Source organism: Poromitra crassiceps (genome assembly GCF_964638095.1).
Source record: "Poromitra crassiceps genome assembly, chromosome: 14".
NCBI lineage: Eukaryota > Metazoa > Chordata > Actinopteri > Beryciformes > Melamphaidae > Poromitra > Poromitra crassiceps.
The window spans coordinates 13,801,370-13,818,073 of NC_139633.1; the positions used below are offsets into that span (position 1 = coordinate 13,801,370).

Genomic DNA, 16,704 nt, shown 5'->3' on the forward strand with positions numbered 1-16,704 from the left:
CACAGATGATAATTTGTTGATTGTGCCGTTTAGGTTGTGGAGATCAACTCATTGGAGCTGGACTTGCACACTCTCCAGTCTGACCAGATGGAGGCGCTGTGTGCACACAGACGGCAGACTGTCAAGGAGGAGGCTGCCCGCCTGCAGCAGCTCAGCTGTGAGTGGTGTGTGTGTGTGTGTTTTTTATTGTTTTTTTTTAAATAACCTGAATACAAAATTAGGTACAGGTTAACCCCATTACATTCCCTCACCCATCACCTCCGGCTCCGGCACTCAGTCACATAAAGTTACTAGCCGTAGTGTGAGGTGCCGAGGGTATGAAGCACTTTCTTACCCTTTTCTGACATCTTATCGCAAACTTGAAGATATTCTCCTGCTCTTACTGTACGGATGGATGAGTGTCATGTGTCATGTACACCTACCTGACATTGAGGTCATGTAGGTGACTTGGTTATGTAAAGTCATGGAAAAGTCATGTCATGTTATTTGATGTGAGGCCATTGTGGGAAGCTTTGAAATGTTGAAAGGGGCCCTGGCTCTAGTTGAAGGTGACATTAGTCTGCCAGAAGCAATAATTACATGAACTGGTTGCTTTTCTTTTTCACTTGCTTTTGTAGATAGCATTGATGGGCAGAGTGGAGACTCTGGCAATGGGACACAGAGTCAAGGGTGAGTGAAGTCTCTTCTCTCCGGTTAGACTTTCTTTGCTTTATTTCTTTTAATACGATTTCCAGAGCACTCTTCTGCTAAAGTTTAAGTGCTTGATCCTTCCCCATTAAGTCTTATACTCATTCCAAAGAAACAGAGTAAACTGTTATGGGTTTGGTGCAAAATCTTGAATGAAGATACAAGCAATCAGAGTCCCTCCATGTAAGGTAGACTGAACAAAATACTGGAGACTAGTGTGACAGGTCTGGTTCTCAAAAATAGAATCAGGCTCGTGACTAAATTAACCAGACCTGCTACAACAATAACAGAACGTCTTTGCACAGAATGATCAAACAAGAAGACAAACAGACGGGAGCAGCCTACCTGGGACAGGTAGGGGCGATGACAGATAAGACAGCCTTGGCTTCAATAGACAGCCCAGTCGGTGGTGTGGAGGCCAGATACCGGCAGCCTCCGCTCATAAGATGCTACTTTGAACATAAATATCACACACACACACTGACACCCATACGTGAAAACGGAGGGGAGGCTCTAGAGACCAGCCGTTCCAGAGCATTCATGGCTTCCTCAATCTAGCCCTGGGAGAGAGGCCTCGCAGCGGAAATGCCACGTCATATATAAACTACCATAAGCCACTCCCACTTCCCGTTTGATACTCTGGTGCAAAGACGTAAATTGAAATATCATACATCACTCGACAGATAACATAAATGATACGACAGTCCTAACCAAGGGTATCTGATACACAGCTCAACCTGTGACACTAGTTTTTGTTGTCATTTGTTTTGATACATTTATTGTATAAGCTTGCACAGTTTCCTTTCTAGTCTACATCCATAGCCCCTTAGTTTTGGTGAGAGCTGTGATGGCCAAAGCATAGCAGTAAAAAAAACATGCTTTGTGTTCATGTGTTCCCTTTTGTTGGTCTTTCTTAACATGCGTTATATTTGTCTTGCATGGTCCAGTGATGAAGGTGAAGAAGACTGCAGTGACATACCTGAAGACACGCAGCCTTCAGCAGAGGAAGAGGAGCAGCTGCAGAAGGAGACAGGTGAGCGACAGAGATTCTGATTGATTGATTTGATTTTTATTTGATTTTTTATCCCTTTTGTTCCTCAGCAGGTATTCCACTTCATGGCGTCCTGGCTGAATGACATGATCCCTGTGTTACTTCTCTTCCTGTGCCCCTCCCCCAGCTGATGTCCTGTCGAGGTCGCAGGCGGTGTTTTCTGATGTCCAGGAGGAGTTCAGCGACACAAAGAAGATCCTGTCTCGCTTTGAAGAATGGAGAGGGTCCTACTCCGACTCCTACCACAGTGCCTACATCTCTCTGTGTCTGCCCAAGCTACTCAACCCCATCATCAGGCATCAGCTGCTGGGGTGGAACCCTCTGAAGGTACTTGCTCTCTCTCTCTCTCTCACTCTCTCTCACTCAATCACTCTCACTCACTCACTCACTTTCTCACTCACTCACTCTCTCTGTCTCTCACTCACAAACAAACAAACAAACAAACATAGAGCCTCATAGATACACAGAGCTGCCATCACCCGCCATGTGATGCTGATTATGTTTGTTATCAATAGCGATGTTTTTATGGATCTCTGTATCCAACTTGACGTGTGTGTTTGTCTCAGGATGCCAGTGAGGACTTTGAAGCCCTCCCGTGGTACGGAGCAGTGGAGACCTTCTGTCACGGCCACGGCTACGAAGAACTAGAACACACAGACAGACAGACTCTACCTAACATCATAGAAAAGACACTAGTATCCAAAATGACAGGTAACACTCTCGCACACAAATTACTACATTTTATTTTTAAATCCCCCCCCCCCCCATCCATCTGTATAGAGACACTGCGTAACGCGTCATCATTCAGAAACCACGCCCAAGACGGGGGAAAACGGAAACCCCCCCTCCAATCCTGGCGTTCTCCTATGTCACGTGCATGGTTGCGTGTTGCACAAAAAGATCGTATATACGGAAGATGAACACTCCAACTTACTTCTTGACAGCTAGATCCACATTTTTCTTCTCGCCAATTCTCAATGGCTTCCTTGTTTTGCTCAGGAGTACAAACAAACTTTAACTGGCGATTTTTTACATTTGTTGTCTGCGCAGCCGACCACACAACAGCTTTTAGCTATGTTTAATTCAAGGAAAATTACGCTGGTGTGTGGAAATGAACGGAGCTTTTCCCCTGTGATGGGCGTGGCCTATTTCATGCAGTGTCTCTATGATGTATGAATTACAGAAGCAACACACCCTCAAATTGCCACTTCATGTTGGTCTCACTTTCTAGACTGGAGTGATCTACATCTTATTTACGGTAATGATTGCACTCTCTTTCCCTCCCTTTCTCTGCGTAGCCTATGTGGATCTGGTGTGGGATCCTCTGTCTCTGTGTCAGTCGCTCAGTCTGTCTGGTGTTTGTCACAGATTGAGGGAGGACTATTCCATCTTCCAAGGAGAGCAGAGTAAACCGGTCAAGGTAAAGCAACACTTATATGGGACACTGGAGACCATTTTTATGTCTCCACCGGTGACAGCCGTGGTCGGAGGCATATGTCCGTCCATCCCATTCTCGTTAACGCAATATCTCAGAAGCTCCTTGAGGGAACGTCTTCAAATTGGGCACAAACGTCCACTAACTTGGACTCAAGATGAACGTATTCGATTTTGGTGGTCAAAGTTCAAGACATTTTGTCCATAACGTAAGAATTCATATGCTAAGTACTGTTAATTATTTATAGTTCAAAGGTCACCTTCACTGTGGCATCATGTTTTGCACTGTAGCTGAGAAAATGATCTTGGGTCATTCTACAAAAACAGTGGAAGTGCTGTCACTTACTTTTGCAGACACCAAAATCCTTTAGGTTGACCTAATAATCACATTAATTATATTGATTTGGACCCCAAGATACTTGTATGAGTCCACCCTCTTCACCTCCTCTCCCTGGATGACAACCAGGAGGGGGCGGGGCCTCCTGTTCCTCTGGTAGTGCACCACAAGACTTTTGTTTTAATCACACATGTGATAATTTCCATGTTGCTAAAAAAAATACACTGTCAATACTTTTTATTAAATCCCTTTAAAGTCTTCACTACATATATTTCCTGTCTGGACAGACATGGATGTAAACTGCAACTTGACTTGTTAGGTGGTTATGTCGAGTTTGAAATTGTATATCACAAGATGCCGTGCTTTATATAAATGATGATTATTGTTATGTTTATTGTTATTTTAACAGGAGATAGTAATATAACAACAACCCCTATTCATTGATGTAATAGTGTCCTATGAATATTTACAGTATGTGTGTTTGTGTCCCGTGCAGGCATTTGTGGAGGGCGTGGTCAGCCGACTGAGGAGTTGTGTTGAGGAAGATGTCTTCATTCCTCTGTACCCTAAAAAGTGAGTCTTTTCTTGTGCATGTTAGCCAAATGACTGATGGATGAAAAGGCAGCCTGGTTTGACTAGACCAGGGGTCCCCAAACCTTTCCGTCCAAGTACCACTACGTACCAAACCAAATTTCCCAGGGACCACTTCCACTGCCGCCCCCCAATAAAATACAATTTGCTGATTTAACCATGCAGTAGCAGCAGAAAGGCTAAATGACAATATAAGGCTACTAGCTGGTTCAAAACGGACACGCACACCTGCCAACATTAGGCTGTGAAAATGTTTTTTTTTCCCTCACCAAAATTTAGCTTAAAGTGTTATTTAGCTACCCTCCTGACAAACTAGCGTGACATGGTTGGTACAAATCGATTCCTTAGGTCTTCTATGATACCAGAAACTTCACTCTTGCTTTAAAACTGAGCCTGCTGCAGCCTCTGAAAGTAAATGTTCAAAATTGTGATATTTCCCAAATATCACGATATTTCTGAAAATCAGCCCAATCCGGCTACTCCTCAGGGTTAATGTGTATGTAAAAACATATTGTTATTATTATTATTTTTTGCAATTCTCTGGCGGACCACCAGGCAGAGCCCTGCGGACCACTGGACTAGACAGATGGCTGTTGTGGCCATTGAACGTTGAATACAGGATGGTCTCTATAACGGCAGGCCCACTACCTAGTACCTACCCACTAACACTACCTTTTTTAGTTGTTACAGTTTTCCTATTTGCTCTTAGTTAGTCTTTTCTCGTCCTTTCTCTTAAAGAAATCACTCTTCTGTTATAGAGTGCCAAAGTCACACCCTCTTCCGGGTTAGGCATACAAACCAAGGGGATTTCATCCGTGGATCTGCCATTTATTTTTCCATAGACATTTCGTAAAATGCTTATAAAAAGAGTTTTACTTGGTCAAACCAAGCGATTCAGCTATATTTAGAATCATATCAATCAAAATATTCTCTAAGATCTTGTCTTCCTTGTGTGTGTTTTTTTAAATCCAGGTTTCTAGAGGACAGATCATCTCCTCAGTGTCGCTTCAGAGACCAGCAGTTCTGGATGGCTGTAAAAGTACGACTCGCTAAAAAGATTTGTTTAAGCACTTTCATATTGTGACAGCCTTTCCATCTTGATGTTTGTTAAATGGGTTGATTTGTGTTCATCCAGCTGCTAGGCAACATGGGGAAGTGGGATTTGCTGCTGCCTGAGTCTGTCTTGAAAGAGCTGATGTTGGACAAACTGCTGAACAGATATCTGATGATCACTCTGCTGAACCAGACACAGACCAACAAGGCCATTCATACATGCAAGAAGGTAGCTATATTCCATGTTATTTTATGATGCCTTTATGTATGTGTGTGATTTTATGTAGTCGTGTGTCTGGGCGTGTTCGTGTCAGTCTATATATTTTAACCTGGTTTTAGTATAGATCTGGTTGTTTGCAGCCCCTTTTTCCCCTCTTTCTCTGTTAACCTATCTCTCTCTCTCTCTCCCTCCAGATAGCAGATAGTCTGCCAGCCTCATGGTTTACAGGACTGAGTGTCTGTTTGCCTCAGCTCCAGTCTTTCAGTAACCACCTGGTTCAGACGGCTCACTCCATCTGCAAACAACAGTCCCCTGAAGATGCTAATACTAGGTAATAACACATTTACAATAACACATAATGCATTTTTTTTCTTGTCTTTTTTCATACAGTTAACATTACTGTAATTCATGGATCTGGTCTTTTGTTTTCCTATCTAGGTCTACAGTGGTTGAAGTGCTGCAGATTCTAAGTAGAATCAGGTCCTTGGACTCTCTCATGGCTATAGCAGAGAAATACCACTATCAAGATGCTGTCTACTCCCACCAACTACTCCACCAGGAGGCAGTATAAACTGTCAAGACCCAGTGGAGTGGATGATGGTTAAGCAAATTGAAAAGATACTAGTGGGCTGTAATTCTGACAAGCAGAAATATAATGGCAAGCAGGAACTGTGTTTTCTGCCTTTTGTAAGACATAATGGTGACTGATCAGGTGACAGCACCACCCGCTCCTTGTTTGTGTTTCTAGCCTGGTTGTTAAAAACGTCCCGCTCTCCATGAGCCGATAAGAGAGAACAGAGATGTCATCATCTGGTGGTCTGACCAGCACTTGGACCATAATACAGACCATCTTTTCAATTCAAACTTCAGGTAAATCTAACTGAAAGAAAGGAGAACATTTAAATCATGTGTGTATGTGTATCGTGCAGGGCTGAAGCAAGTATGTCTTTTGTTAAGGGTTGCAAAATTGTAAAGACAAATTGTGTGGCAAAAACAGTTTACCTCTCTGTGATCCCACTTGTTCATTGTGAATTTGCCAGCTGTCTTTTTTTTGTACAGGAGATAACTATTTTTATGAATAGTTGACATTTGATAATAAATCTCATTCTATTAATTTTCTATTCTCTATATTGCTCAATATTTTGTGAGTGTGGTAATGGTTAATTATGTAATATTTATCACAAGGTATGTAGTAATTAATGACACAAGGTACAATGCAAGGTTAATTTGGACTTTTATTTTTTGCGTTTATTTATTTAACCTTTGTTTATACAGGGAGGCCCTTGAGACCAAGCTCTCATTTGCAAGGATGCCCTGTGCATAGACATTTACAAGGAAGTTACGAAATGACAGTAAATAAGATCAAATAATAAAAAGCACATTAAGAAAAACAAGAGCAATCCCTATGTAATGCATCTTCTAGAAGTACTCTGAATGACTATAGACTAATCGCTCCAGTTTTTAGAGTCCTGGGAGTCTGTTCCATTTGTCCGGAGCATAAAAGGAAAAAGCAGTCTCACTAATGCTCTCAGGCACAGGTTAGCTTCCCAGCTCGGTACAGGTAAATTGAGGGGTGGCTCAGCCCACACAGTATCGCCAGAGACATAACCACACTTGAAAGAAGCACATCCAAGGGATCTGCAGCAGAGTCTCTCAGCAGAGATAGAAGCAGCAATGGTGGCAAATAATTGACCACAAAAGTAGCCAGATGAACCAACATGATGTTAAAAGCTCTTCTCTTCACGTTGTTCACCCCTTCTCTCTCCTTCCGTCCCCCTGGCCCTGGCTGCTTCAGAGACCAGAGAAGTGAGATGCAGCAGTACATAAGCAAGCATGTTGTGAGAGCAAAGCAGACCATAATCATATATAGATATCCCACATCTAGCCATATTGAACAACACACAACAGAGACAGAGACGATGCACCAGGCCAGACCACAACAGGCCACTCTATACCTCAGGGGCTTGAACCTGTGGAAGAAAGCACAGCAGAGTACGGAGGTTCAGTAGATGAGCAGTGTTATTATCCCCCCCCAAACGTGACACGACTGCAATTTCACGTTTTACCCAAGAGTGTTACCTGATGAAGATCAATGGGTGGACCACTGCCAAGTAACGCTCCACACAGATACAACACTGGAACAGGGGGCGACCGATCCACAACAAATTCCACATCGCCGGCACCAGGGTTGCAAAGACCCAACTATAGCAGTACAGAGAGTACATGGTGGGTGGGATTGTCAAGCAGAAAAGGATCTCACAGATAGCCAAGTTGAGAAGAAAGAATTCTGCAGCAAACAAATCTTTGGTTCCATGACTAATGAGCCAAACCACCCATACGTTTGCTGGAAGGCCCACTGCAAAGTCAATCAACATGCAGCTGGAGTAGATGGACAGACTGGCAACCGTCTGGTTTGGGTCGAAGTGGCATCCGTTGGAGGGTGAGCTGAGCTGAGAGTTGTTGAATTGATCATTCATTGTCTTGAATAATGGCCGTATATGTTCTCTCAGGTGGTCAACTTTGGTAGATCCTTCACTATCCTCATTCCCTCCCTAGTCCTACCCAGTGGAAGCAGCTCAAATTGACTATCATCTAGTCTAGAGAAAAGTCTCGCTGTGTCTTGACGCCTTGTCTTCAGTCTCCTGCTGTGGCAGTGCTTCCTGTGCTGCTCACCCGTGTTATTTATGGTCCACTTGTCCCTGTTCACTTGTGACATGAAACGTCTTTCAAGCAAAACAAATTCATAGCATGCAAATATCTTGACTTGACTGGTGATGACACTTGGTTAGTAGAGAAAACAGACAAATTTGCAAGCAAAATTTGCCTTTTGCAAACTGCAGTCTTATGCAAACTGCCCTGTCCATTTGTCATTTTGATCATTTGACTGGTAGTAGTAATCTTTATTCATGCCGTTCTCTGAATGCTGCTACAAAGCGCTTATCAATAAATAATTGGCAATTATTAAATTATACATTCAGCCATCTTGAGCAATCAGGTTGAGCAATATCAATTCCTGTCAAAATTGTGTTTTAATAAATCAAATACTGATCGACTTCAACAATGTTGAATGGGGATTTGAAAAGTATCTATAAATCTGTGTGAAGAAAGACACAAAAGGCTTGTTCCTATCAACAGAGTTGGCTTTATTTATGAGATCAAGACAGAGCAAAACAAGCCAAACAAACACAAAAACCCAAACAAACCACCACACCTTCCCACAAACCAACAAAAAAGCACAGTTCACACATGACCAGCATTGATGGTCTGTAGTATCTCATGGTGTTTTGTGCACAGACAGCTCAATGTGTTTTTTTTTTCCTGTCATAGCTTTAAAGAAAAAAATGTGAATGGGTGAATTATTGCAACAGTCTACTCAAAACCTATTTCTGCAAAGCAGGATAACTTAAAGAACAGTCGTAATAAAATATTGCATAATCAAAAAACAACCAGTCCGGATTTTAACAAGCAGGCTGAGCGCAGGCAGGCGAGTACGTGCACACACAGGAAGATGACGCGATTACTCCACTGAGCCAAAACACCAGTAGAACTAGCTTGTTAGTGCTACTTATGCCTGGGTGCTTTTATAGCTGTGGTACATTTAGAAACATTGTCGAGTACTGGTAGATGGACAATCTTCCATGTTATAGCCAACACTATATATAATTTGTCTCTATTTTCCACATTGATTTTCATCGCACCACTCTACTGAGGGCAATATTACCCAGGGGTCATTGCCCTTCTACACGTGCTAGTGCTACTGTGAGGCTCTCAACCTGCTACAAGTTCAATGACATGGGCCAGATTTACATAAGTAGAGAACGTGTTGCCAATGTTAAGCCAGCAAGAAAAATATCACCTCAGGACAGGGGCGGACTGGGATCATAATTCAGGCCGGGCATTAGATACCAAGCAGGCCAGGCCGATACGGGCCGACGTGTGTGAAAAATTTGGACCGTTTGAAGCTCAATTTGGGCCATTTGAAGCCCAATTTGGGCCTTTTGAAGCCCGATTTGGGTCGTTTGAAGCCCGATTTGGGCCGTTTGAAGCCCGATTTGGGCCGTTTGAAGCCCAATTTGGGCCAAGTCCAATTTTACAAGAGATGCACCCACTTTAAACCTGAATAAAGTAATAAAACCACTAGTAAACCAATAGGCGGCGCCTGGCCTGCTGTTCAGTGAGTGGCCTGGCCTGGCCTGCAAAAAAAAAAAAAGCAATTTTTTTTTTTCTTTCTTTCTTTTTGCAGGCCAGGCCACCGGGCATTTGCCCGACGTGCCCGATTATGCAGTCCGCCACTGCCTCAGGATGATAAATCAGACTATAAATAATCTATTTGTGTAAATAAACCCCAGAGAGACGGTATGACAAACTGTGGAAACTTTCAGTTGGTGTGGATTCAGGAACATTCAAGAAACTGTGTTTTGTTAATTATCAGTTTTGTAGTTGGATCACACCACCATTTCTTCATAAATGGATATGTTGATGTTTTAGTACGGTGTCATTACCTGATGGGGACATTGGTTTTAAAGAGGTTTGGTGAATGTTTGTTAAATGGGTTGATTTGTGTTCATCCAGCTGCTAGGCAACATGGGGAAGTGGGATTTGCTGCTGCCTGAGTCTGTCTTGAAAGAGCTGATGTTGGACAAACTGCTGAACAGATATCTGATGATCACTCTGCTGAACCAGACACAGACCAACAAGGCCGTTCATACATGCAAGAAGGTAGCTATATTCCATGTTATTTTATGATGCCTTTATGTATGTGTGATTTTATGTAGTTGTGTGTCTGGGCGTGTTCGTGTCAGTCTATATATTTTAACCTGGTTTTAGTATAGATCTGGTTGTTTGCAGCCCCTTTTTCCCCTCTTTCTCTGTTAACCTATCTCTCTCTCTCTCTCCCTCCAGATAGCAGATAGTCTGCCAGCCTCATGGTTTACAGGACTGAGTGTCTGTTTGCCTCAGCTCCAGTCTTTCAGTAACCACCTGGTTCAGACGGCTCACTCCATCTGCAAACAACAGTCCCCTGAAGATGCTAATACTAGGTAATAACACACACGCCATTTTTTTTCTTGTCTTTTTTCATACAGTTAACATTACTGTAATTCATGGATCTGGTCTTTTGTTTTCCTATCTAGGTCTACAGTGGTTGAAGTGCTGCAGATTCTAAGTAGAATCAGGTCCTTGGACTCTCTCATGGCTATAGCAGAGAAATACCACTATCAAGATGCTGTCTACTCCCACCAACTACTCCACCAGGAGGCAGTATAAACTGTCAAGACCCAGTGGAGTGGATGATGGTTAAGCAAATTGAAAAGATACTAGTGGACTGTAATTCTGACAAGCAGAAATATAATGGCAAGCAGGAACTGTGTTTTCTGCCTTTTGTAAGACATAATGGTGACTGCTCAGGTGACAGCACCACCCGCTCCTTGTTTGTGTTTCTAGCCTGGTTGTTAAAAACGTCCCGCTCTCCATGAGCCGATAAGAGAGAACAGAGATGTCATCATCTGGTGGTCTGACCAGCACTTGGACCATAATACAGACCATCTTTTCAATTCAAACTTCAGGTAAATCTAACTGAAAGAAAGGAGAACATTTAAATCATGTGTGTATGTGTATCGTGCAGGGCTGAAACAAGTATGTCTTTTGTTAAGGTTTGCAAAATTGTAAAGACAAATTGTGTGGCAAAAACAGTTTACCTCTCTGTGATCCCACTTGTTCATTGTGAATTTGCCAGCTGTCTTGTTTTTGTACAGGAGATAACTATTTTTATGAATAGTTGACATTTGATAATAAATCTCATTCTATTAATTTTCTATTCTCTATATTGCTCAATATTTTGTGAGTGTGGTAATGGTTAATTATGTAATATTTATCACAAGGTATGTAGTAATTAATGACACAAGGTACAATGCAAGGTTAATTTTGACTTTTATTTTTTGCGTTAATTTATTTAACCTTTGTTTATACAGGCAGGCCCTTGAGACCAAGCTCTCATTTGCAAGGATGCCCTGTGCATAGACATTTACAAGGAAGTTACGAAATGACAGTAAATAAGATCAAATAATAAAAAGCACATTAAGAAAAACAAGAGCAATCCCTATGTAATGCATCTTCTAGAAGTACTCTGAATGACTATAGACTAATCGCTCCAGTTTTTAGAGTCCTGGGAGTCTGTTCCATTTGTCCGGAGCGTAAAAGGAAAAAGCAGTCTCACTAATGCTCTCAGGCACAGGTTAGCTTCCCAGCTCGGTACAGGTAAATTGAGGGGTGGCTCAGCCCACACAGTATCGCCAGAGACATAACCACACTTGAAAGAAGCACATCCAAGGGATCTGCAGCATATTCTCCCTGCAGAGATAGAACCAGCAATGGTGGCAAATAATTGACCACAAAAGTAGCCAGATGAACCAACATGATGTTAAAAGCTCTTCTCTTCACGTTGTTCGCCCCTTCTCTCTCCTTCTCCCGTCCCCCTGGTCCTGGCTGCTTCAGAGACCAGAGAAGTGAGATGCAGCAGTACATAAGCAAGCATGCTGTGAGAGCAAAGCAGACCAGAATCATATATAGATATCCCACATCTAGCCATATTGAACAATACACAACAGAGACAGAGAAGATGCACCAGGCCAGACCACAACAGGCCACTCTATACCTCAGGGGCTTGAACCTGTGGAAGAAAGCACAGCAGAGTACGGAGGTTCAGTAGATGAGCAGTGTTATTACCCCCCCCCCCCCCCCAAACGTGACACGACTGCAATTTCACATTTTACCCAAGAGTGTTACCTGATGAAGATCAAAGGGTGGACCACTGCCAAGTAACGCTCCACACAGATACAACACTGGAACAGGGGGCGACCGATCCACAACAAATTCCACATCATCGGCACCAGGGTTGCAAGGACCCCACTATTATAGCAGTACATAGAGTACATGCTGGGTGGGATTGTCAAGCAGAAAAGGATCTCACAGATAGCCAAGTTGAGAAGAAAGAATTCTGCAGCAAACAAATCTTTGGTTCCATGACTAATGAGCCAAACCACCCATACGTTTGCTGGAAGGCCCACTGCAAAGTCAATCAACATGCAGCTGGAGATGATGGACAGACTGGCAACCGTCTGGTTTGGTTCGAAGTGGCATCCGTTGGAGGGTGAGCTGAGCTGAGAGTTGTTGAATTGATCATTCATTGTCTTGAATGATGGCCGTATATGTTCTCTCAGGTGGTCAACTTTGGTAGATCCTTCACTATCCTCATTCCCTCCCTAGTCCTACCGAGTGGAAGCAGCTCAAATTGACTATCATCTAGTCTAGAGAAAAGTCTCGCTGTGTCTTGACGCCTTGTCTTCAGTCTCCTGCTGTGGCAATGCTTCCTGTCCTGCTCACCCGTGTTATTTATGGTCCACTTGTCCCTGTTCACTTGTGACATGAAACGTCTTTCAAGCAAAACAAATTCATAGCATGCAAATATCTTGACTTGACTGGTGATGACACTTGGTTAGTAGAGAAAACAGACAAATTTGCAAGCAAAATGTGCCTTTTGCAAACTGCAGTCTTATGCAAACTGCCCTGTCAATTTGTCATTTTGATCATTTGACTGGTAGTAGTAATCTTTATTCATGCCGTTCTCAGAATGCTGCTACAAAGTGCTTATCAATAAATAATTGGCAATTATTAAATTATACATACAGCCATCTTGAGCAATCAGGTTGAGCAATATCAATTCCTGTCAAAATTGTGTTTTAATAAATCAAATACTGATCGACTTCAACAATGGTGAATGTGGATTTGAAAAGTATCTATAAATCTGTGTGAAGAAAGACACAAAAGGCTTGTTCCTATCAACAGAGTTGACTTTATTTATGAGATCAAGACAGAGCAAAACAAGCCAAACAAACACAAAAACCCAAACAAACCACCACACCTTCCCACAAACCAACAAAAAAGCACAGTTCACACATGACCAGCATTGATGGTCTGTAGTATCTCATGGTGTTTTGTGCACAGACAGCTCAATGTGTTTTTTTTTTCCTGTCATAGCTTTAAAGAAAAAAATGTGAATGGGTGAATTATTGCAACAGTCTACTCAAAACCTATTTCTGCAAAGCAGGATAACTTAAAGAACAGTCGTAATAAAATATTGCATAATCAAAAAACAACCAGTCCGGATTTTAACAAGCAGGCTGAGCGCAGGCAGGCGAGTACGTGCACACACAGGAAGATGACACGATTACTCCACTGAGCCAAAACACCAGTAGAACTAGCTTGTTAGTGCTACTTATGCCTGGGTGCTTTTATAGCTGTGGTACATTTAGAAACATTGTCGAGTACTGGTAGATGGACAATCTTCCATGTTATAGCCAACACTATATATAATTTGTCTCTATTTTCCACATTGATTTTCATCGCACCACTCTACTGAGGGCAATATTACCCAGGGGTCATTGCCCTTCTACACGTGCTAGTGCTACTGTGAGGCTCTCAACCTGCTACAAGTTCAATGACATGGGCCAGATTTACATAAGTAGAGAACGTGTTGCCAATGTTAAGCCAGCAAGAAAAATATCACCTCAGGACAGGGGCGGACTGGGATCATAATTCAGGCCGGGCATTAGATACCAAGCAGGCCAGGCCGATACGGGCCGACGTGTGTGAAAAATTTGGACCGTTTGAAGCTCAATTTGGGCCATTTGAAGCCCAATTTGGGCCTTTTGAAGCCCGATTTGGGTCGTTTGAAGCCCGATTTGGGCCGTTTGAAGCCCGATTTGGGCCGTTTGAAGCCCAATTTGGGCCAAGTCCAATTTTACAAGAGATGCACCCACTTTAAACCTGAATAAAGTAATAAAACCACTAGTAAACCAATAGGCGGCGCCTGGCCTGCTGTTCAGTGAGTGGCCTGGCCTGGCCTGCAAAAAAAAAAAAAGCAATTTTTTTTTTTTCTTTCTTTCTTTTTGCAGGCCAGGCCACCGGGCATTTGCCCGACGTGCCCGATTATGCAGTCCGCCACTGCCTCAGGATGATAAATCAGACTATAAATAATCTATTTGTGTAAATAAACCCCAGAGAGACGGTATGACAAACTGTGGAAACTTTCAGTTGGTGTGGATTCAGGAACATTCAAGAAACTGTGTTTTGTTAATTATCAGTTTTGTAGTTGGATCACACCACCATTTCTTCATAAATGGATATGTTGATGTTTTAGTACGGTGTCATTACCTGATGGGGACATTGGTTTTAAAGAGGTTTGGTGAATGTTTGTTAAATGGGTTGATTTGTGTTCATCCAGCTGCTAGGCAACATGGGGAAGTGGGATTTGCTGCTGCCTGAGTCTGTCTTGAAAGAGCTGATGTTGGACAAACTGCTGAACAGATATCTGATGATCACTCTGCTGAACCAGACACAGACCAACAAGGCCGTTCATACATGCAAGAAGGTAGCTATATTCCATGTTATTTTATGATGCCTTTATGTATGTGTGATTTTATGTAGTTGTGTGTCTGGGCGTGTTCGTGTCAGTCTATATATTTTAACCTGGTTTTAGTATAGATCTGGTTGTTTGCAGCCCCTTTTTCCCCTCTTTCTCTGTTAACCTATCTCTCTCTCTCTCTCCCTCCAGATAGCAGATAGTCTGCCAGCCTCATGGTTTACAGGACTGAGTGTCTGTTTGCCTCAGCTCCAGTCTTTCAGTAACCACCTGGTTCAGACGGCTCACTCCATCTGCAAACAACAGTCCCCTGAAGATGCTAATACTAGGTAATAACACACACGCCATTTTTTTTCTTGTCTTTTTTCATACAGTTAACATTACTGTAATTCATGGATCTGGTCTTTTGTTTTCCTATCTAGGTCTACAGTGGTTGAAGTGCTGCAGATTCTAAGTAGAATCAGGTCCTTGGACTCTCTCATGGCTATAGCAGAGAAATACCACTATCAAGATGCTGTCTACTCCCACCAACTACTCCACCAGGAGGCAGTATAAACTGTCAAGACCCAGTGGAGTGGATGATGGTTAAGCAAATTGAAAAGATACTAGTGGACTGTAATTCTGACAAGCAGAAATATAATGGCAAGCAGGAACTGTGTTTTCTGCCTTTTGTAAGACATAATGGTGACTGCTCAGGTGACAGCACCACCCGCTCCTTGTTTGTGTTTCTAGCCTGGTTGTTAAAAACGTCCCGCTCTCCATGAGCCGATAAGAGAGAACAGAGATGTCATCATCTGGTGGTCTGACCAGCACTTGGACCATAATACAGACCATCTTTTCAATTCAAACTTCAGGTAAATCTAACTGAAAGAAAGGAGAACATTTAAATCATGTGTGTATGTGTATCGTGCAGGGCTGAAACAAGTATGTCTTTTGTTAAGGTTTGCAAAATTGTAAAGACAAATTGTGTGGCAAAAACAGTTTACCTCTCTGTGATCCCACTTGTTCATTGTGAATTTGCCAGCTGTCTTGTTTTTGTACAGGAGATAACTATTTTTATGAATAGTTGACATTTGATAATAAATCTCATTCTATTAATTTTCTATTCTCTATATTGCTCAATATTTTGTGAGTGTGGTAATGGTTAATTATGTAATATTTATCACAAGGTATGTAGTAATTAATGACACAAGGTACAATGCAAGGTTAATTTTGACTTTTATTTTTTGCGTTAATTTATTTAACCTTTGTTTATACAGGCAGGCCCTTGAGACCAAGCTCTCATTTGCAAGGATGCCCTGTGCATAGACATTTACAAGGAAGTTACGAAATGACAGTAAATAAGATCAAATAATAAAAAGCACATTAAGAAAAACAAGAGCAATCCCTATGTAATGCATCTTCTAGAAGTACTCTGAATGACTATAGACTAATCGCTCCAGTTTTTAGAGTCCTGGGAGTCTGTTCCATTTGTCCGGAGCGTAAAAGGAAAAAGCAGTCTCACTAATGCTCTCAGGCACAGGTTAGCTTCCCAGCTCGGTACAGGTAAATTGAGGGGTGGCTCAGCCCACACAGTATCGCCAGAGACATAACCACACTTGAAAGAAGCACATCCAAGGGATCTGCAGCATATTCTCCCTGCAGAGATAGAACCAGCAATGGTGGCAAATAATTGACCACAAAAGTAGCCAGATGAACCAACATGATGTTAAAAGCTCTTCTCTTCACGTTGTTCGCCCCTTCTCTCTCCTTCTCCCGTCCCCCTGGTCCTGGCTGCTTCAGAGACCAGAGAAGTGAGATGCAGCAGTACATAAGCAAGCATGCTGTGAGAGCAAAGCAGACCAGAATCATATATAGATATCCCACATCTAGCCATATTGAACAATACACAACAGAGACAGAGAAGATGCACC

General features: G+C 42.4%; 1 protein-coding gene and 2 long non-coding RNA genes across 3 annotated transcripts in view; all 3 read left to right on the forward strand.

Annotated features, from left to right (window-relative positions):
• Window positions 1-6,425, forward strand: part of gcfc2 (GC-rich sequence DNA-binding factor 2) — an 11,261-nt gene extending 4,836 nt beyond the window's left edge. The window contains exons 8-18 of the mRNA XM_083650604.1: window positions 34-157; window positions 618-669; window positions 1,635-1,720; window positions 1,866-2,065; window positions 2,305-2,449; window positions 3,037-3,158; window positions 4,006-4,082; window positions 5,073-5,139; window positions 5,236-5,382; window positions 5,568-5,704; window positions 5,812-6,425. Coding sequence (XP_083506730.1) covers window positions 34-157; window positions 618-669; window positions 1,635-1,720; window positions 1,866-2,065; window positions 2,305-2,449; window positions 3,037-3,158; window positions 4,006-4,082; window positions 5,073-5,139; window positions 5,236-5,382; window positions 5,568-5,704; window positions 5,812-5,944 — 1,290 coding nt within the window. The 3' untranslated portion in view covers window positions 5,945-6,425. The remainder of the gene's footprint in view (window positions 1-33; window positions 158-617; window positions 670-1,634; window positions 1,721-1,865; window positions 2,066-2,304; window positions 2,450-3,036; window positions 3,159-4,005; window positions 4,083-5,072; window positions 5,140-5,235; window positions 5,383-5,567; window positions 5,705-5,811) is intronic.
• A 3,540-nt stretch (window positions 6,426-9,965) lies between these two features.
• On the forward strand, window positions 9,966-11,260 carry LOC310788995. The gene is made up of 3 exons (XR_014553323.1): window positions 9,966-10,092; window positions 10,276-10,412; window positions 10,506-11,260. It is a non-coding gene; the product is annotated as an uncharacterized lncRNA (long non-coding RNA).
• A 3,413-nt stretch (window positions 11,261-14,673) lies between these two features.
• Window positions 14,674-15,968, forward strand: LOC310788831. Its single transcript, XR_014553311.1, has 3 exons — window positions 14,674-14,800; window positions 14,984-15,120; window positions 15,214-15,968. It is a non-coding gene; the product is annotated as an uncharacterized lncRNA (long non-coding RNA).
• The last annotated feature ends 736 nt before the right edge of the window (window positions 15,969-16,704 follow it).